The following is a 22,360-nucleotide window of genomic DNA, read 5'->3' on the forward strand; positions in this document are numbered from 1 at the left end:
GACAGTGGCGATCCATAAACATCCATAAACATACATAAACATCCATAAACATCCATTAAACATACATAAACATCCATAAACATCCATTAAACATCCATAAACATCCATAAACATCCATAAGGTAAAGGTGTTAGAGGCATTTATTATTGCATACTTCCACCTACAGGTTTTTTATAGGTTGCACTAAGTCAAATTTAAACCCTTTTTAATGCTACAAAAGCAAAAAATCTGGGTAAGAATTCATTTTCTTTAAGATTAGCCCATATTTCATCAATCAGAAATTTGGGGGAAATGTCAGTATTCAAAAGTAAATTGACACAATGGGCGAGTTTTGAGAAAAGATTGTATAAATGTCACTCAAAAGTTGAACATCCTCTCACCTCTGGGATTCCTGAGCCGCAGGCGTAAGGAGCGAACGCCCGAACCAGAGACACGGCCAGAAAGGAGAAGAGCAGCGCCCAAAACATGTACATCAGGTAGTTCACGATGTAGGCGAACGCTCCCTGAAAAACAGAAGCAAATAAAGTTTATTTAGAAGCTGCAGCATCAGAGCAGGAAGAATCACACACAGGCTGCAGCGCCGTGTCTGACTGTGGCCAGTAGAGGGAGCTATAGGATAATGCTTTGAAGATACTGCAGCAATTGGACTTAGGCAAGAATTTATTTTTGAACCTCTTAACCCCCACCTGAACCGAGCGCATTGTCTCCAGTTAGGCTTTACCCAAATCTTAAAGCTTCTTGGAAAAAAGGAACAAAATAGCGATGAAAATGTGACAAAAAAGCGACAAAGAAGCAATAAAAGAGCAACAAAAATGTGCCAGAAAAGCAACAATAATACAACAAAAATGTGAATAAAGAGCGACAAAAGGGTGACAAACATGTGATGAAAACACAACAAAAAAAGCAACAAAAGAGTGACAAAAATGTGGCGAAAACTTGCCAAAAAAACCTACAAAAACACGCCAAAAATTGCACAAAAAACCTCCGCAAAAAGTGACAAAAATGAAACAAATAAGTGACACAACTATGAAAAAAGAGGATTAAAAAAAACATGAAAAAGCAACAAAAATATTTCCAAAATGAGACAAAAATGCGGTGACAACACAACAAAAAAGTTAGGATCAGTTTTGTCGGCCTTAGCTTTCAAATGAGGCGTTATACTGTTGCTCTCCAGTCGAGAAGCTTTTAGATTTGGGTAAAGCCGGACTGGAGAAAGTACACTCGGTTAAGACGGGGGGGTAAGAGGTTAAAGACACAAGATGACAACAACTTATGAACTAAACCAGGGGTAGGCAACGTCAGGCCCGGGGGCCAAATCCGGCCCACCAGCGCAGCACCTCTGGCCCTCAAGATGATTTTGAGAAACATTTTTACACAAACCAGAGAGTACTTTTAACATTATAAGAGTTAAATGGGAGAAAAAAAGGGAGAAAAACTGTCAATACACCTAATGAGGTCATATATTATGTACAACACTGGCATTTGAAAGAAGTGCACTGGAAAAAGAATAATCGTTTTAAGGAAGAAATTACATAAATCTACTTGAACTAAGAGATTAAATCTAAGGTTTGAGTAGATTTGGTCTGGTTTTAGATGAGATAAAACCTCTAGTAGAAGTTATTCTCTTTTTTATTCTTGTTCCATTGGCGCTAGCATGGATTAGTTCAAACTCAATTCAACATAGAAGAACTTTAATTCAGGCAATTTTCAGTCATTTATCTCATTTAAGATGGTCGTTTTTCCAGTGTTGTGCTTTACTTTGGGCTAATAATCAGCGGCTTCGGCCCTCGGTCTATTTACAATAAAGAAAATCGTCCCTCCGCCAAGAAAACTTGCCTACCTCTGAACTAAACCATCCAAAGTTTGAGCAAAAGAGCTGATTTCAAACACGAATGTACCTTAAAGGGACAATACAGAGTTTAAAAATGTTAAAATTATGTATTTTACCCTCTACATCTTCCAGCCATGTCCCAATGTGACCAATTCACCACAACTGCCTCTGAAATCCTGCACCTTCACTAAAAAGGTGTTACTTCGGGTCATGCTCAAGCTTAATATAGAAGCTGCAGTTACACGTATGACTTGAGGTGGCAGTAGTGAGTATAAAATGGCCGACTTGCATCTCGCCCCTTTAAGAAGAAGCTAAAGAGGCCCCAGAGGCTGCCGTACCTCGGACTGTCCCGCGATGAGCTGGGCCCAGGTCTGCCACTGCGGACACTTGTCCCGCTCCTGGAACGTGGTCTCGTTGGACGTCCAGCAGCAGTGCTCGTGGTTGAACCAGAAGCCGACCAGACACACGCCCTCCTTCATGTCCGTGAGCCAGTGCGCCGCGATGTCGATGCCGCCCGCCAGCGCGCCTGGGACACAGAGGGAGAGAGGCGCGGATTTTACACTTAAACTGTGAAAATGTAGAGTTCTGTTGAGCCTTTAAACACATCCAGGGGCTTTAGGTTGAGGTCATTGAGGTCATTAATGCTGTTTTAATGACATTTCAACACAGTACAATCAATTACATTTCAAACTAAATTGTAAGCAGTGAACTGTGTCAAAACAAGACTTAAATAATACAAAATCAAGGCTAAAACGGACGTGAATTCTGACTGAACTTTTTTATTTTAGGCAGTCTTAGCAAAAAAAGAGAACTGCCAAAAGGTTATGACCAGGGCTGGGTATCGGTACATTAACGATACTTGGTTTTCGATACCGATACCTGAATGTTGGGCTTGGCGATATTGACAACAAGCAATATCACAATATCGTTAGGGACCTTCTCGAAAACGAAGAAGCAATATGTTTACAAACCATAAGGAATATGTAACAATGTGCTGCCGACATCTTAAAGGGACAATACAGAGTTTTAAAATGTTAAAATTATGCATTTTCCTCCCCCTACATGTTCCAACAATGTCCTAATGTGTAGAATGAGCTCAGACCTGAACTGCCTCTAAAATCCTGCACTGTCACTCAAAAAGTTGATAATTCGGATCCGAAGTGCCGTCATGCACGAGCTTAATATAGAAGGAGCAGTTACACGCATGACCTGAGGTGGCAGTAGTGAGTATAAAATGGCCACCTTGCATCTAGTCTCTTTAATTCACGGAATTGTCCTGAACACACAAAAAAGGCAGAAAAAAACAGTTCCCAAATATATTTATCTACAATTTTTTCCGCTTTTTCTTACTTTCCTCTCATTCCCCCCACCATTTCCTCAATTTTTTGTCCCTATTATTCCCCCTTTTTCCCCCAATTTCTTGACATAGGAGATAAATATCAAACAATCTTCCAAGCAGCAATTTCGATATTACCTCATCTTAACAGTTTATTGTGAATAATTGAATGGATTTCACTCATTATAGGCTGGTTTACACTAAAAAAATGTACAAACAGTAGCATTTTTTTTTTTGTTTCATCTTGAAATCATTTGGGGACCCCCCAACCAAGGCCTCACGACCCCCCGAGGGGTTCCGACCCGCACTTTGGGAACCAATGCTCTACAGTGTAGAAGATACAGCTCAGCCCTACCTAAACAAAACTGTTTTTGATACCTATACAGAAATGTGTGTCTTATAGAACCATAAAACAGAACAACAGCGTTCATTCATCCTATAAAAAGTACTTATTTTAGATCTGTATCATTTATTTGAGCTGAAACAACCGAGTCACTTCCTTTAATGCTGCTCCTGGACCAACCGCAGAGATAAGTAAAGAGCCTTTGATTATTAACAGAGATGAGCATCAAACTTTACCTTAAAATGCAAATCAATCTTACTTCGACTGATTGCAAGCGACAGACTATCAAGTGATTTCCTGTTTATGTGAAAGAGAATTAACCAAGCAGATGCTTTACATTCTTCATCTTAATCACAAAACAAGAGGCTCGCTGTTAGAGACGGAGAAAGAGGCTATTGTTTTAGCTTCACTCTTTGGTAACACTAGTACCTCAGCGTCAGAGTCCAGAGAGGAGACACAATGTAGACCCAGAGACAGGATTAAAGAAGTGACTCGGTTTCTTCAGCTCAAAGAATTTTTGCCCAATTTTTATTTATTTTTTTTCCCCTTTTTTTTAAACATTTTGCTCAATTTTTGTCCCATTTTTCTATTATTTTTAAACAGATTTTTTCATACTTTTGCCCCATTTTTTTCTTGTTTCCCCATTTTTCCCCCTCATTTTTTATAGCTAATATTTTCCATTTTTCACTATTTTTGCTCATTTTTTTATTTATTTGTTCCCCTATTTCTTTTTTTTTTACATTTTGCCCCAACTTTATTTATCCCCCCCTTTTTTCACAAATATGTTTCCCATTTTTCCCTATTTTTCCCCCATTTTTATTTATTATTATTTACTTTTTTTTCTACACCATTTTTCCCTAATTTCGCCACATTTTCACCCAGTTTTCCCCCAAATTGATCTCCATTTTCCACACATTTCTTGGCCTTGGAGATAAACCCAATATTGTAAATCTGCAGATCTTCCAAACATCATTGTTCTGCTTCCTGACACATATTCCAAAAAAAGGCATCGTGGAAAGTATCGTTCAGGTATCGGTATCAAAAACCAAGTAGTCGGTCTTGCAGCTGTAGTTGAAATATTCTGTCCTAAAGTGTATAAAGTCTGTACCTGCCATGAGTCCCACCAGCAGCATGAGCAGCCATCCCGAAAAAGCATCGCTGACACTTCGCAGCAACGCGACGGTGGACTGTCGACTCTTCTTTGTGATCTGGGGAAGAAAAAAGCATTAACCTATATCACGGCTTATCTCCATGGCAACGCAGGACAGTCAGCTCCATACTGGGGGGATAATAACAGGCAGCTCATATTTTATCTCCTTGCTAACCCTGTTCCTTTTGTAACTACCTCTCTGTGGCGGTCCCGGTCCCGGCTCTTCTCTCGGACCCAGTCGATGGTGTTGAAGTCCTCGTAGGTCCCCACGCCGGGCAGAGGGAGGTCCAGGGGGTCCACCAGCTTCGGGCCCGTCCCGTTCATGCCTCCCGACCCTCTCCTGGTGGTGGCGCTGCTACTGCTGCTGCCGAAGTAGTCGTCCAAACCTCCTGAGCACAGAAAGGGAGAGAACCTTAATTAAAAGCTTTTCTTGTAACATTGTGTGTGAAACGATAAGTGCTCGGGGTTCAGTTCAGGAGCTTAAACATTTGAAAGGGGGATGAAATGTTGGGCGAATGGGGGAAAAGAACGACTCTTTCACCAACTACTCCAAAGAAATACGGAATTATGGATGTTATTTTCTACTAAATAATGATAAAGAGCAGAGCCGTGGGAAGACATTTTAGCTAGGGGGTGCTGAGGGACATAATGAACCCCCAAAACGCTTTTTCTGCGCATATTTCCTATTTATTAATATTGCCTGCTGTTCCCAAACAATCCACCAGGGGGTGCTGCAGCTCCCTCAGCACCCTGGGTTCCCACGGCCTTGATAAAGAGACGAGCAAAGTCATTCAACAACCCAAAAAAACAGAGAATGCCAACCATAAACCTACCATTAGCTTCATGCTACATGCTAACCGCTAGCTTCAAGTGCTGTTTTGTCACTTTTACTGGACAATCTGCTGATTTTTCCTAATGGAAGAATGAGACAAAACACTCAGCTTTACGTGTGTGACGCTAAATATGTGCAGAGTCCTACGGAAAACGTCTAAAAAAGATTGAAAATTGTGATTTCCAAAACAAGGCACCTCCCCCTCGGCTCCGGCCACGCCCCATTAGTATAGTGTATTGCCATTTATACTTTTCTTTTTTCCAAGCAGAAGTGGACAAAGCAAAGAAAGATGAGTCAGCATTAGGGCTGTCACGATAATCACTATATCGACTTATCGCTCAACAAATAACACATATATTTATCGACTACACATTTATCAGCATTTCCCGCCAGTTTTTCTCTTTGTAACACTTTGATTCCTAACTGAAGCAAATAGAGTTACATTATATTTCATGCAGTTTGTGTGGTATTTCAGGATGTGATGAGTAAAGGCATTTATACGCCTGAGAGTTGACAGTATCGAGTATCGTTAGAGTCAATAATATCGTTTATCGCGATACTTTCCTGCCTCAATATATCGAACTTCAAATTTGTTCCAATCCAAATCCAAAAACCCATGCGGAATTTTGCTATGAGATATTGTACTAAACACATATTCCGCCAAACAAAGCTGGTTTAAACATGAAAGTTAAAAAAAATACATATGTTTTGTTGTTTGCAAAGGATATTGTACTTCTCACATAACTGCAGTCTTTGCTATTTTCGACACTAGTGCTACAAAATGCTTTTATTATGTTAATTTTTTACACGTTTCTTTTGAATAAAGAACAAGAATGTTTAATGAAAAAAAAGAAAAAAAATTCTGCTTTAAGGTCAACTTTATTTCTATGGCACATTTACAACAACCGCGGCTGCCCAAAGTGCTTCACAACACAAACAGATGATAAAAACTATGAATGCAAATACAAACATGGCATAATAAACTATGACGTCAAAACAATGAAACAAAAAACATATAACATATAAACACATACAACATATAAAGAGTTTGGCAGCACCATGAAAGGAGAATAAATTAGAACCAGTGAAAGCAGACGTAAGTTTTTGTTTTTTCTTAGACAAAGAAGAGGCTAAACCCAGTAAAACACAGGCATTCATTTCACTTAATTTTCACCATATAACCTGGAAAGCTCCGCACTTTACGTTTATCGCCCTGTTTTGTTGATTTCAAATGAGCCGTGACGAGTTCCTATCTGACCTATTCCGTGCAGCGCTTTACGTCTTTCCATCGAGCGAAAAGAAGTAGCTGAGTCGTTACAATACATTTGGAGGGGTTTGAGCATAGATACAGACGGCATCTCGTCATAGAAGGGGGCGTGGCCTCGCCGAGGGGGAAAATAGAATCTTTTAGGAAACACAATTTTTCACTCTTTTTAGCCATTTTCTGGAGGAATATGAATTTATTTATCACATACAAATAAAGTCAAGTGTAAATCGGGCCCAAATGGATATTTTCTCACAGCTGATTGCTCTGTAGAAGTGAAGAAACGGCAGTTGTAGCTAGCGCTAGCTAACCGCTAGCATTAGCCCGATGCTAACATGTAGCATCAAGTTAGCATTGTCCGTAATTCCTGTATTTATGGACTGTTGAACCACTTTGCTCCTCCCCATGTCTTTGTATCTTCATTTAGTATAATCTATATTCATAATTCAGCATTTGTTAAAGTAGTTTTTGAATAATTAGAGAAAATTTAGATTTTTTTCAAAATAGTTTTCCCCTTTACTGTTTTCAAACATGACCATATATGGGCGATTCCAGAGATGCTGTCTGTATCTATCCGAATGATCCACTGAATGCCTTATTGCTATGGCAACGATAAGCCCCTCCCATCTGAGAACACGACATCGTCCCATTCTGGAATCTGAAGTCTACAACGGGCTCATCGCCATAACGACAGCGGTGACGTCATCATAAACGGGACGTTACTAGTCTTAGCCGACACTCTGGTCTCGTCATTCGAGTTCACCTCTGACACACGTTCACACACATCTCGTTCAGCAGACACAACATTTAGCAAAACCTTCGGTATTTCTTTGCAAAAACCCTGTTAAATCTCTCATTTTCTCGGAAAATGGAGAATCACAGCAGAGTTTCACTGCTGCAAGACTCAGATCTGGAAATGTCTCAGCTCCAAGCATCTGGATCATCATATGAGTCAGATTTTGAGTTCTGGGATTATTCAGAGCTGTTCCCCTCCATGGAGGAGTGCGGGAACAGTTCCCTTTGGGATCTGACAGCAGCAGAACAAGCAAAGGCAAAGCCTCTCCCCATATCGGCCCAAAAAATCAGGAACTACGCTGAAAAGGCCAAACGCAAGTTCACAAAAGGACTACAGAGCCTCCAGCCTGGCAAGTCTTTGAGAAAAGAGATTCAAAACCTCCTCCGGGAGAACGGCGCGCTCGGGGCCCTGAACAAAGACGTCGCAGGAGAATTAGGCGATGTCAACACGGTTGTTGGCAATCACAAAAAGATTATTTACGTTTTGTGTGAAGATATAGAAGATCAGAAGTGCAGATATGAGGCAGAGATCGCTCGTCTCAAAGCAGAGCTCCTGGCCACACAGGAACACTGCAGAAACAACCACGTCAACCTCGACGAACTGCAGAAAAACATCTCAGATCTGGAAGACAAACTACGTCTCCAGAACGAGACCAAAGACGCAGAAATCTCCAAGTTAAAATCAACAAACCATGAACTCACTGTGTCTAACGCTGCTCTGGACGCTGAAGTAGGTTTTCTGAAACGAGAGCTTCATCGTTGTGAAGTTCAGAAAATCAATGAGGCCGAAAAGAATCTGTCTAAACACAGGCAGATGGTTGAGGAGTTCAAGAATGAACTTGACTTCCAGATGAAGAAAAATCAGGCTCACGCCAAGGCCGGACAGGAGAAGAACGCTGCAAACATCTTACAATTGAAAACAGCATTTGACGACCTGCAGGTAAACTTTGAAACCTTTGAGCAGGAGGTTATGAATGTTCAGGCAGAGCAGGACGAGGAACTCGCCGCTCAACAGGTAATAATTCAGGACTACGCTGCAGAAGTTACCAGGCTCGATTCACTACGAGCCGAGCATGAGGCTCGAGCCAAAGACGATGAGCAGAGGAACACGGCAAAGATCCTGGAACTGCAGACGGCCTATGATAATCTGAAGGAAAGCATGTCAACATTTGACGATGAAGCCTTGACTGTTCAGTTTGAACAGGACGAGAAAATCGCCGCCCAAGAAGCAAGAATCGAAGATTACGCTGAAGAAGTTACGAAGCTCGAATCGGACAAGGCCGCGCTTCAAGATAGAGTTTCCAGCCTGGAGCAGGAGCGTCGTGTCCTACAGGAGATGAATGAATATTCTGAAAGAGAGACAGCTCATCGCTCGACCATCTCAGCCCAGCGAGACATAATAACGTGTCTCACAGAGAGCAAGGCTGACCTGCAGAGAGACTTTGAGGACGTCTTAAAGGCTCTGGAGGACAGACAGACGGCCGAGGGAGACGCCGACGTCGACAGGTTGAAAAAGGAGAATGAGAAGATCCAGAAACAACTCGCAGAAGCTCAGGCTGAGATCTTACGTCTGTCGCGTCATCGCTGCGAGAAAAAACAACAAACGATCGCAGTAAATCCAGAGACCAATAAACAAGAGAAGAAGATCCAAAAGCGTCCAAAGCAACAGCCCATAAGTCAAGGAGCAGCGAGGATCTGTGGCAGGAGGTCGTGTGAAGCCTGCAAAGTCAAATATGGATCAAACTATTAACCTTTTATCAGCCATTATTAATTAGATCGATTTATTTATTTTTTTCCCCCCTAAAATATTTCCAAGTCTGTCAAATTTAAAAAAAAAAAGTGCAAATAAAAGTCCAGACGATAAATATGTTCTATTAATACAGCACAGTAACAGCTGTGGCAATGAGACGTCTGTGTAGGCTCTCAGTCGTACAGGAGTCGTCCGTCTTCAGTGAAGGTTTTTGAGTTGTCTTCTGTTCTGTGTAGTTGAAGTGTAGATTGTTTCCCCTCTGATCCAAAAGGCTTCGTCAGCGTCACTAAAGTCTCAGCTCAGCTCGCAGACTAGATACAGACCAGAGGGAGGAGCTCAGCCTGGCTAAGTCCCGCCTCTCTTACTGTCTGCTCTCACCTGGAGGTAAACACCTGTGTAGCTACGAGTCTTGGGTTTCACCTGGGTTTCAGTCTGAACGGCCCGAGCAGCGATCAGCTGAGTGAAGGGTCGTTCAGATTAAGGCTTATAGCTGCAAAGGTGTTGACCTACAGTGGAGAGTGGGCATTACGAGAGGGGCGGGGCTTAGGCAAGCTGAACGTCTCCCTGTGGTCTGTATCTAGTCTGCGAGCTGAGCTGAGACTTTAGTGACGCTGACGAAGCCTTTTGGATCAGAGGTGAAACGTTCTACACTTCAACTACACAGTACAGAAGACGACTCAAGAACCTTCACTGAAGACGGACGACTCCTGTACGACTGAGAGCCTACACGGACGTCCTATCGTCATGTGCTGTAATTCACTGCTAAAGGATATTTATCGTCTGTACATTTATTATTCGCACTTTTCCCCCCTATTTTTTTGATAAAACCCATTTTCTTACAGGGTTTATCCTCTGTTTCAGACGGGCCTGTCCGCGGAGGATCCCTCTCCAACTGGAGCTGGACAACGAGAACTGAAGCTCCAGCAAGGACTGGACGTTCTTCTGCGGATAAATAATGGGCGGCACGGTGGCGCAGCGGTTAGTGCTCGCGCCTCACAGCAAGAAGGTCCCAGGTTCCATTCCAACCTGGACGGGGCCTTTCTGTGTGGAGTTTGCATGTTCTCCCCGTGTCTGCGTAGGTTTCCTCCGGGTACTCCGGTTTCCCCTACCACTAAAAACATGTACAACATATTCCCCTCTTAAATAAACGTTCTTTTTGTTGAGACATTAAATATGTGTTTTGTCTGTTAATATTTAGGCCTAAGGTTAAGGTTATAATCCTGATTGAGCATCTGCTGATATCCGATAAGAAATAAAATATCCTCTTTTCTCCAGAGTCTTATCGTTTCGTTTCACTGTATTTATCTGTTATGAACTTCACTCACAGAGGAAGTGCCAGTATAAACAGCTCATGCACAGACATCCAGGTGAAACTCGGAAAATTAGAATATCGTGGAAAAAGTTCATTTATTTCCCACTCCCTTTCAGGTACAAATCGTCATGTTTACAAACTGTATATTCCTTTATTGCACAAATGACTCAACTATATTTTGTCCACCTTGTACTTTCTGTGCCAATGCCTGAAATACATGAAAATGAAAGAATGACAACTTTTCCTAATAATTTCAGAACCATGAGAGATAGAGACTCACCATTTTTTGCTGAGCTCCCTCTGAAGTACCTTCTAAACAGGAATGTCCTGAATAAATCAGCTCTACGCCTCTAATAAAGCGCCTCCTGCTGTCAGAGTTCGACACATTTTACAGTTTAGAAGCTTTATACACAGGATTATAGACGAGACATTTAAAAAAAAAATGGTCAAAAATATCAGCCAAAGATATCGGTGGTGCAAATTAACAAAATGTATCCAAGAAGCAAATGAATTCTGATCTTTTAAAATAAATGTATGTCGGCTTAACTGTGTGAATAAACAAGTTTGACTGTGCAAGTGTTTTTGGAACAAGAACAAGAATGTTTAATGAAGGAAAGGATCTTCTTGTTCTACTTCTGAATGTCTGACTCAAGTGTTTTACTTTTGTTAAATGGTTTCAATACAGGGCACTTTTCCATCAACATTAGACACTCAAAGCTATTTTTCAATTAAGTTACAGTTAAAACTATGTGGAATTTCAGTCATGTTGTTATAAGACTTTGAACCAGATATCTACAAAGAAAGTTACATGAGAACTAATCAAACTAATCGCGAGTTCACTGTGAAATACAAGAGCGACACTTACATCACAGCTGAAACTTCCCTCTGTCTGTAGATTTTAATATCCAAACAAAACAAGGAGGATCCAGTTTTGATAACGCGCTCACTCAGCTGAAGCAGCTCGAGTCCCGCGGCAGAAGGAGAGAGTCGTCTGGTCCAACCGGTCGGACTGGTTTGAAAACGCTGCAGCGAAGAACAGCACAGAACCTCCAAACTCTAAACCAGAGCGGCACAGTTTCACAACAGAGGTTTAGAGCTGGATTTGCTTTTGTGCAAGTTTTTAAACGAAAGATTCCCGATGCGGCATTTTCTCTGGATTTCAACAGTAACATTGGCTGAAATTAAAGCCACACCGCGTAGAATTTCACCCAATAAAATAAAACTGAAATACAAGCATTTATTCTATCACAGACACTTTCATCATGAACGTACAAACTGCTGTGAGCGGCTCACGTCTCCTACAGTGTTAACTACGTCAACTAAAATATTTAGGCTTAATTTGAGTCAAAGTGATATTTTTGACGACTAAAATTGGACTAAAACTATTTTAAAAGTTTCTCATGAGACTAAAACTATGACTAAAATGTCCAGATATTTTAGTCGACTAAAATAAAACTAAATAAAAATGAAAGGGAGAGACTAAAATCATTCAAACTTCTATTGACCGTCTGAGCCTCAGATCATGTAAATCCTCTGCCAAAGGAGCAGCTCTGAGCTTTATTCATGTGGAGCAGCTCCATGAAGCAGAGGAACAAGATTAAATATGATTATAATGAATTTTAATTAATTAGTCTTAAAGCAGTACTAAGTAACTCTTCCCCCTAGAGGCCATAAGCGCAACTGCAGGTGTCGTAGCAAGTTACGATTTTTTAACTTATTAATTGTCTTGGAGAGTAAATACTACGCTGACAGGAAAGGCGAAGGGACAGAGGGTTACTGTGCATCCAATTATACAATGGAATTTTCTTTTTTTTTCACTCAAACTTGGCTGTAAATACTGTTTAAAGTGACGTTAGCCCGCAGTTAGCTTTGCCCGTTAGCATGTTAGCTTCTTCTTTGTGATTCCATTAGTGTGTATTGCTTTCTCCGCACCCGTGGCAGTCAAGTTGCAAACATGGTTTTCTGTCCAGAGACACCAGGGGGAGATGAAAGACCCTACAATCATCCCATAAACACGTTACTTAGTACTGCTTTAAATTAGTCTTAAATTTAGTCGACTAAATTGACGGGAGTGGGTACGTCTCCAGCTCGTCTCCATGGAGATGTGACTAAAATCATCAGAATTTGAGATTTAAACGGGTTAGGTCCTCATCCAAATCCATTCTTTGATTACCCACTGCAGAAAGAGCATTTTCTGTGTTGAGCTGGTCATTAAGAGCCTGCTTTGTATTGGCAACAGTACAGTCCAAAATGTTACACGGTGTACCTTTAAGTGGTAATGAACATGATGAGGAATAATTATCCAGTGAGAGTTTTGTGTCGTCTCAAAAAGAATTACTAAAATCCTTTTGCAAAAGTAGCTTATACAGCGCTATGGGTGAACCTCTTAACCCCCACCTTAACCGAGCGCACATCTTCCAGTTTGGCTTTACCCAAATCTAAAAGCTTCTCTATAGGCCAGTGTGACGCCTCATTTGAAAGCTACAAAGTGTTTCCGTCACTTTTTTTAATCATCCCCTTTTTGTCATTTTTTGTCACGTTTTCGTCTGTCTTTTCTTGCCTTTTGTCACATTTTGTCATGTTTTTGTTGCATTTTGTCTTGTTTTTGTCACATTTTGTCTTGTTTTTGTTGCATTTTGTCATGTTTTTGTCGCATTTTGTCTTGTTTTTGTCACATTTTGTCATGTTTTTGTCACATTTTGTCTTGTTTTTGTCACATTTTGTCACATTTTTCAAGACGCTTTTAGATTTGGTTAAAGCCAAACTGGAGAAAAATGTGTTGGTTCCGGTGGTGGTTAAGAGGTTAACTTTAGTCACCATTCATGGACAATTCAACTTGAGTTTGACTTTACCCAAATCTAATCGTTTCCCTGAAAAAAGCATCAAAAAAGCGACGAAAACGAGGATAAAAAGCCCCAAAAATTGTGACTGCTCGGTTTGCTTGCGCAGGTGTGAGGGCCGGTCAGTGAAACAGAGACCTCTCTTCAATCGAGGCAAACTTGAAATCATTTGTACTTCTATGAATGCTCGGAAAACAGAAAACATTCAGCATAGTTTTTGATTAATAAAGAAAAAAATAAAATATATATTTTTTTTTTAAAGGCAACAAATAATCGTGATCATGATTAAAATAATTGTGATTATTTATCTGTTTACATCCGCTTTGTAGGTCTTAGCTTTGAAATGAGCCGTTACACTGGCCTATAGGCTGTAAGCTCCAGTCAAGAAGCTTTTAGATTTGGGTAAAGCTAAACCAGAGGAAATACTCTGGTAAGGGCCGGGGATTGGTAAGAGATTAAAAAGCAATATGGAAAAAAAAAAGTGATATCACGAATCAAATCAGAGTCTAGTATCCTCCCGCGCTGACCAATGAGACGAGCTTTTCCTGTGACCCAGCCTGTCAGGTCCAATCAGGAGGGAGGGGGAGGAGCTAGATCGTTAAACATGGAGAATTCTGTTCCTGCTCTCCTCATTATGCAAATTAAGAGGCTTTCTGGTTACACAGGGTTTACTTTCAATTTCCACTCTACCTCTCCTCACTGCAAACTTACAGACTATCACTTTAACGCTCGTTTGGATCAGCTTTAATGCTTTTTAATGAAGGCCTTGTTATTGAAATGATCGAGGTTCCTTCTGAGGCCAGGAAAACCCCAAAAAAGAGACTCAGTGGGACTTTACAGGTGAAATGATCAAATAAAAGTCATTTAAAAACAAGAAACAGGACAATTCCACTGAAATGACTGAGGGAATGAAGCGCTTGGACAATAAATGAAACAAAATGGTTGTTCTTTGACACACTGCCCCACATCTGTCTCCACATTAGTCTCCACACGTTACGAAAACAACAGCCTTGAGTATAGTCGACCCGTCTCTGTGAGCGTTATCTGATCCCTGAACCCGGCCGTGAATTACTTAATGGTTTTACCGTGAGGATCAGCTGACGGCTCTGTGACCGAGACGCTTACGCAACGGGAGCTTAATTCAATACAAACCTGTTTATCCGAGCAGAAGTGAGGCCTTACTTTGCCCCCAGGGCTCATTTTGACTCAAAGTCTGGATACAAACAAAGACAAACAATAACAGGTGTGTTTGCAAGTAGCAGCAAGTCACATTTCACTCTTTTCAATGCCCTGAAACCATGTTTTTACTGGCACACATAAAACTAAATTAAGATTTGTAACCATTGCCCTAATAGAGGAATGAAAGGATATTTTTACATTGTGAAGAAACAAAACAGTAATAAGTGAAGAGTATGGACACAGTAGTTTCAGAAAAGTGTTAATTTCGTCGACTAAAATATTTAGTTTTAATTTTTTCTGATATTTTTGACGACTAAAATTGGACTAAAACTAAATTCAAAGATTCTCATGTGAATAAAACTATGACTAAAATGTCCAGATATTTTAGTCGACTAAAATAAGCCTAAATAAAAAATAAAAAAAGGAGAGACTAAAATCATCCAAACTTCTATTGACCGTCTGAAAGAGCCTCAGATCATTTAATCCTCTGCCAAATGAACAGCTCTGAGCTTTATTCATGTGGAGCAGCTCCATGAAGTCGAGGACCTGGATTAAATATGATTATAATCAATATTATCAATTAGTCTTAAATTTAGTCGACTAAATTGACACGCATTTTTAGTCGACTAAAACTAGACTAAAATTGAAAAGCTCTTTTTGACTAAATCTCGACTAAAATTAAATTACATTCTAGTCAAAGTTTTAGTCTTAGTCTTTTCTAAATCAGATTTAGATTTAGAAAAGACTAAGACTAAAACTATAATAAAACATGTTGTCAAAATGTACACTGTTTCAGAGTCATATGAACCTTTGATACCGAGTCTACACAAACAAACATTGTCTCTGTTTGTTTGTGCTTTAAATAAATCATTTCAAACTCAAGAATGATGACATCACTCAGAGATAGGTTACTGTGGCTCCTCCACGCAGAGCTGGAGTCACATGACCAGGCTGCGGCCAATAAGCACTTAGCATTCACTTGCTCTGTGTGCTTTTAACAAAGTCAAAACAGCCTGGAAAAACAAACGAACCTACACATAAAGAAAAACAGCAAAGACAATGTTGCTTTAATGTTAAGTGCAGCTCAAACAGTTGTGAGAAAGGCTGTGACGTCATATGCAAACCCCCTGTACTGCTCTGTTTGTGTTTTAAATAAAGTATTTCAAACTTTAGCTGCTACCCTTTGTTATTGTCACATGACCAGGCTTCAGCCAATAAACTCTCAGCATTCACTTTGTTTATATTTGCTAAAAATACAAATCTTTCTTCTCCTTTCACTGTTGTTATTATTATCATTTTTACTACATTGACTCATCCAGATGTTTATTAAAGCAAAAACCTTTAAGCCACTTATAACAATATATAACATTTCCTCAGTCAGTGCGCCGGCTGCCTGAGCCTCCTTTACTTTCTCTCCAATTCTTTAAAAGATAAAATGTCTATAAACAAAGGAAGGAGGGAAGGAGGGAAGAAGGGAAGGAAGGAAGGAAGGAAGGAAGAAGGAAGGAAAGAAGAAAAAAGAAGGAAGGAAGAATGAAAGAAGCAAGGAAGGAAGGAAGGAAGGAAGGAAGGAAGGAATGAAAGAAAGAAAGAAGTGGGGTAGGAAGGAAGGAAGGAAAGAGGAAGAAAATAAGAAGGAAGGAGGTAACTAGGGAAGGGAAGAGAAGAATGAAAGAGAAGGAAGGACCGGAAGGAGGAAGAAAGAAATGCAGGAAAGGAAAAGGGGAAGGAAGGAGAAGGGCGCACAAAAGGAAGGAAGAAAGGAAAGAAGGAGGGAAAGAGGAGGCAGAACGAAAGAAGGAAGTAGAGAAGGAAGGAAGGAGAGAATAAAAGACAGAAGGAAGGAAAGGAAGGAAAGGAAGGAGGAAGAAAGAGAGGAAGGAAGGAAAGGAAGGAAAGGAAGGAAGGAAAGGAAGGAAAGGAAGGAAAGGAAGGAAAGGAAGGAAAGGAAGGAAAGGAAGGAAAGGAAGGAAAGGAAGGAAAGGAAGGAAGAAGAGAATGAAAGACAGAAGGAAGGAAAGGAAGGAAAGGAAGGAAAGGAAGGAAAGGAAGGAAAGGAAGGAAAGGAAGGAAAGGAAGGAAAGGAAGGAAAGGAAGGAAGGAGGAAAGGACATGAGGAAGGATGGAAGAAACAAAGGAAAGAAAGAAGGAAGAACGAAAGCAGTGAAGCAACAGTGCCCTGACAACAACAGAGCTACTTTGACGATTCAAATCAAAGCAAAATAAATCCTAAATATGTGGATATTACGTGAGTGTAGTTTAATCCTAGTTAAATAAGTAAATACAAAGTAAATATAAATGACAACATTATTTCAAGGTAATGATCCAAAAGGTTGTGATTTCACTGCAGGGACTTTCATCACAACAACTTTTTTTCTATAACCGTGTCTGAACTTCGCTCCCGTTCATGACAAACGCTGACACAGAAAACCCGCTGAAAACTCCACACGGAACTGCAGGCCAATCACAGCACAGGTTTTCATCGTGAATGGTTTTAATCATTAAACGGTGGAATGTGTCAAACTCAGCAAAGAGGTTCACAGGAGGACACTTTGGTTTCAGAATATCAGCCATTTCTATGTATAAAATAAAACAATACAACAACAAAGTGAAGCAATAAAATGAAAAACACCTTTACTCTGTCCGTTTTCAGGCGATGGAGGGAAACAATACAAACACAGTGACCTAGTGTATCTTCTGAGCCTATAATTTGCAATTCGAGATAAAAAAAAAAGAGGTGGTAGTGGTTAAACAAACGAGTGAACCGTGACCAGGAGTTTACAAGACAATAGGAGCTTTGAGAAACAGAACGTGAAAGTCCCTGAATGAATGAATGTGTTTCTCACCTCAAAACAAAACCAAATGCAGCCTTTAAATGTGTGATATGCAACTGTTTTATCAAGGACGACTAAAGACAACAGTGGAAATCTGGAGTAAAGTAGTGTTTGGAATGACAGTAACAATAGTATTTGTCTTAATAAGATTTAACAATAACTTTGGTGCATATCTCAAAAAAGATGATCGGACTTAAACCTCTACAGGAAGAGAAATGAAAGAAGGAAAGGAAAATGGAAGGAAAGGAGGGAGAAAGAAAATGAAGGAAGGAGAAAAGGTAAAGAGGAAGGAAGGAAGGAAGGAAGGGAGGGAGGAAGGAAGGAAGGAAGGAAAGAGGAAGTGGAACATAAGAAGGAAGGAGATAAGTAGGGAAGGGAGGAGGAAGAAGAAGAATGAAAGACAGATGGAAGGACCGGAAGGAGGAAGAAAGAAAGGCAGGAGGAAAGGAAAAGGGGAAGGAAGGAAAGAGAAGGGCGCACAAAAGAAGGAAGTAGAGAAGGAAGGAAGGAGAGAATGAAAGACAGAAGGAAGGAAAGGAAGGAAAGGAAGGAGGAAGAACGAAAGCAGTGAAGCAGCAGTGCCCTGACAACAACAGAGCTACTTTGACGATTCAAATCGAAGCAAAAAAATCCTAAATATGTGGAAATATCTAGGGCAGAAATGCATTAAAGGCCAAATAAGATAAGTGGTGTCTCTACAATCACAACAAAACAAACTTTTTTCAGAGAAGACAACCATTTCTAACCAAGAAATTTGAAAATAAAAACTGATTTGAGTGAAGTGTCTAGAACTGAAAGCAACAGGCCGAGCTCAATCCAAAACAAAGCATTCATCTACAAAAAAAACAGTCAATCTAATGTGAAAACTGAAGGCAATTTGTAGTAAGAGCAGCACACTGACGCTAACAGAGCTAAAGGCTAATCTGAAAAGCTAAACTGAAGCTTCACCGCAAACTCACCACTTTCCACCAGCTCCTCTTCATCCAGACGCTGAGTCCAAAACTCCCAGCCCATGTTTGCCGCTTCCACTCACTCAAACATGTGAAATCCTCCTGAACCTCCTGGGAAGTGTTTCTCAATGGAGCCGGTCCCTGATTGGCCGGAGGTCGAAGGGGAAAGTGCGTCGTGATTGGTGGGAAGCCTGTGGGAACTTTGTGATTATTATTTTTTTGGTGTGTTTGTGGACATCTCGGTCGAGCGCGTAAAAATGAGTTCAGGCCCGAGTTTAAGAGGTCGTTCACCCGCGGGGAGGCAAAGGCGAAGGGGGGGGGGGGGGTCACAAGTAAAGAGAAATGTGAAAGATAGAAGAAGATGAGGTAAAATGAGCAAAATGGCAAGAAATGTCATGCCAGTGTTGGTTATCACTGATCTGAAATCTAAAATAGTATTTAAAAAGTTTGTATAGTATAAGAAGGAGGGACGGAAGGAAAGGAAGGAATGAAGGAAAGATAGAAAGAATGATGGAAGAAGGACAAAATGGAACGAGGAAAGAAAGGAAGGAAGGAAGAAAGAAGGAAAAATGGAAGGAGGAAAGAAAGAAAGAAAAAAAAAGAAAGAAAGATGGAAGAAGGAAAAAAATAGAAGGAGGAAAGAAAGAAGGGAAGGAGGAAAGAAAGAAAGAAAGAAGGATGGAAAAATAGAAGGAGGAAAGAAACAAGGAAACAAAGAAAGAAAAAAAAAGAAAAAAAAAGAAAGAAAGAAAAAAAGAAAGAAAGAAAGAAAGAAAAAAAAGAAAAAAAAGAAAGAAAGAAAGAAAGAAAAAAAAAGAAAAAAAAGAAAGAAAAAAAGAAAGAAAGAAAGAAAGAAAAAAAAAAAAGAAAAAAAAGAAAGAAAGAAAGAAAGAACGAAAGAAAAAAAAAGAAAGAAAAAAAGAAAGAAAGAAAGAAAGAAAGAAGGGAAGGAGGAAAGAAAGGAAGAAAGAAGGATGGAAAAATAGAAGGAGGAAAGAAACAAGGAAAGAAAGAAAGAAAGAAAGAAAGAAAGAAAGAAAGAAAAAGAAAGAAAGAAAGAAAGAAAGAAAGAAAGAAAGAAAGAAAGAAAGAAAGAAAGAAAGAAAGAAGGCTGGAAAGGGAGGAAGTAAAGAAGGGTTATTTGGGGCACCCACATAACTTTCTTCAGGGATGTCTAAGGCGTCAAACTTGGCATCTTCAAGAAAATCCTTTGCTAATATTTTCAGTCTCAGCAACACAATAATAATAAAAGGCTTCATCCCGGTGGCAGCAGGTCAAACTGAACGCTTTTTACTGCCATTTCAAAGCCCAAATAAGAAGCGGGAATACAAAATGGCCACAGCAGTTCTTCAAACAAACCCAGACAGACTGAACGCGCCGCAGACGGTGAGTGTGAAGTGTGGAAGTTGAACCAGGCGTGACCTCATGTCGGACACGTTGCTTCATCACTTCTCACAAAGGCTTTGGAAATCCAGGACAAACAGAGAGAGGCACACGCTCAACCTCAACCACAGACGTTCAAAACATTTCCTAGAGAGAGGATTTCACTCCAGCTAATCCCAACAATGACTCATGAAATAAAACCCTCGTCACACTTTCTACACATTATTACTCTCCGTGTGCAGCTTCTTGGTTTTGGATAAATGATGGGTTTGATCTTTGAACTCCTGGTTGCCATGGGACCCGGGCCGGTCATGTGACGCAGGGATGTTTTTCTAAAGACGGTCCTGGCGTTCGCTCTGACGCAAGTTATTCATTAAATCACATTGGGACATTTACAGGGAATTCAGCTTTTTATCATTGCCACATGAGAGGACAGAGTGTTTCCTCACATTCATGTTTAATATTTACCCGTGAACAGGACACATGTCACAGGTCCGTGTTCTGCTTGAAACAGCAGGATTCACTTCAGTGACTGATGAGAAACAGATGATGCTGTTACATTTAGCTTGGGTTGGATTTCTTTATTTACAAAGCGTCAAAGGGATTTAATGTTAATCTTATCGTCATCTAATCGCTCGAGTTAAACTTTCTCGCACTGTTGGAGTGGGGTGGGGTGGATCTGCACAAAACACGGACTCGGATTGGATTAAACAGGCGCAGTAGCTCATAAAACAAAACCCGGAATGGTTTTACGGATCGGATTTGGTAAAGACGCTTGTTTTGATCTGTGATTAACGCTGCAAAACAAACGGCCATTGTCCTGACAGGGCTGATGGAGGGCGGCCCGTCATGCCAAATATCATGGTAGGGGAAACACTGCCTTTGGAGATTTTACTTTAGAGACAAATCAGCGTTTAAAACTGTCCTCTGAGCTAAATGCTAACTCAAGTTAACTCAAAAGTTTTTGCTTTTTGTGGGTCGGATACACATTCAGTGGCTTCTCATGTTATAAGATGTGGAAAGAAACCAAGACATTATATAAAAGCCAAGAAAAGGGCAAACACACCTCCCCATACATTAGCAGTCTCAGCAGAGATGCCCAGACTTCCCGGTCCACACACACCTCCTCCAGCTGTTCTGGGGGGACCTCGAGGCGACACCAGGCCAGCTAGGAGACATAGTCCCACCACCGTGTCCTGGGTCTTCCACGAGGCCTTGTCCCACTAGGACATGCCTGGAACACCTCCCGCGGGAGGCGACCAGGAGGCATCCGGAACAGATGCCCGAGCCACCTCAGCTGCTCCTTTCGACATGAAGGAGCAGCGACTCTACTCCGAGCTCCTCCCGGGTAACTGAGCTCCTCACCCGATCTCAAAGGGTGTGTCCAGCCACCCTGCGAAGGAAACTCATTTCGGCCGCTTGTATCCGGGATCTTGTCGTTTCGGTCATGACCCAAATCTCATGACCATAGGTGGGAAACGCAAATGTATGAAATAGATATTAATAGTTCTAAGTCGTTCACAAACAGAGCATTGCATCTGTGAAAAGATCGGTGCTGCACAAGATCTGTGGTTTACATAAACAGCTCTTCAAGCTCGGAAAAATCAGCTGTTTGCCCATCAGTCGCCAAAACATCCGGTGAAAATCGCTGAAATAAACAACAACAGCGATCCTTCCCTTTTCATTTGTATGGGGGACGAGAAGTTCAATTTTATTTTATCAGATCCGGGATTCGACGGCAAACAAAAACGTGTCTAAAACAGCTAAAACAAACCAAAAAATGCATTAATTTCACCTCCTGATCCTCAAAGTGAGCTACCATAAGCCCCTCCCACCCTCCTCCTCTTACTCCCCTTCACTTTGCAGCCGTTTCAATATTGAGGTACAAAAAAGACGAGTGTTTTTGACTTTGCGATGAAAGGATTAAGCTTAGCAAGAGGTCGAGAGGCATTTCTTAGATACGTAGGACCTCATGTGGAGCTGGAGATGAATGGAAGATCACTCAAAGATGCGCTAGTGGCTTGAAGCGCTGCTTAAAGGGCATTAAATTTGGTTTATAAGCAGCTTCTACACTTGAAAATGTGGCTCTCATTTCCTGTGGGTTTTTCTTTTCACCGCAAGTCTCTCAACCCACAACACACTGAAACTCTACAACCCAAACGCCGACGCCATTTCCTACAGACGTCTATTATTAGAATTAGTATTAGTTTAGTTTAGTTCCCTGTGAGTCTGTGTCACTGGGGGAAAAGGCTCTGACACTGTTGAGAAACACCGAGTCTGTCCCGAGCTGAACTTTGCCGAACAGGCTTTCCTCAAAAAGTCTGTTTGAAAAGTCAATATGAAGAGGAGCGATAGCGAGTGTTTCAGGTCCTCCATTGTGGGGCAGGTTAAAGAAAACAGACGACCAGCTTCACCGGCACAAAGAGAACTGGATAAAAGAGGCAAACTAAAAGGAAGGAAATGTAGCACAAAAAGCAACAAAAAGCAACAAAAAGCATCAAAACAGGCGACCAAACTACAGGAAAACTGGTGATGAAAAAGTAACAAAATAGCAACAAAAA

The 22,360-nt window shown here is 40.8% G+C and overlaps 1 protein-coding gene across 1 annotated transcript in view; it reads right to left on the reverse strand.

Annotated features, from left to right (window-relative positions):
• Nucleotides 1–22,360, reverse strand: part of LOC306980488 (H(+)/Cl(-) exchange transporter 5-like) — a 75,420-nt gene that overhangs the window by 45,757 nt on the left and 7,303 nt on the right. Inside the window, exons 2-5 of the mRNA XM_079579894.1 lie at nucleotides 4,856–5,049; nucleotides 4,619–4,718; nucleotides 2,170–2,357; nucleotides 381–503 (exon numbers count right to left, since the gene is read on the reverse strand). Coding sequence (XP_079436020.1) covers nucleotides 381–503; nucleotides 2,170–2,357; nucleotides 4,619–4,718; nucleotides 4,856–5,049 — 605 coding nt within the window. The remainder of the gene's footprint in view (nucleotides 1–380; nucleotides 504–2,169; nucleotides 2,358–4,618; nucleotides 4,719–4,855; nucleotides 5,050–22,360) is intronic.

This window comes from Gobius niger (genome assembly GCF_951799975.1).
Source record: "Gobius niger genome assembly, chromosome: 21".
Classification (NCBI taxonomy): domain Eukaryota; kingdom Metazoa; phylum Chordata; class Actinopteri; order Gobiiformes; family Gobiidae; genus Gobius; species Gobius niger.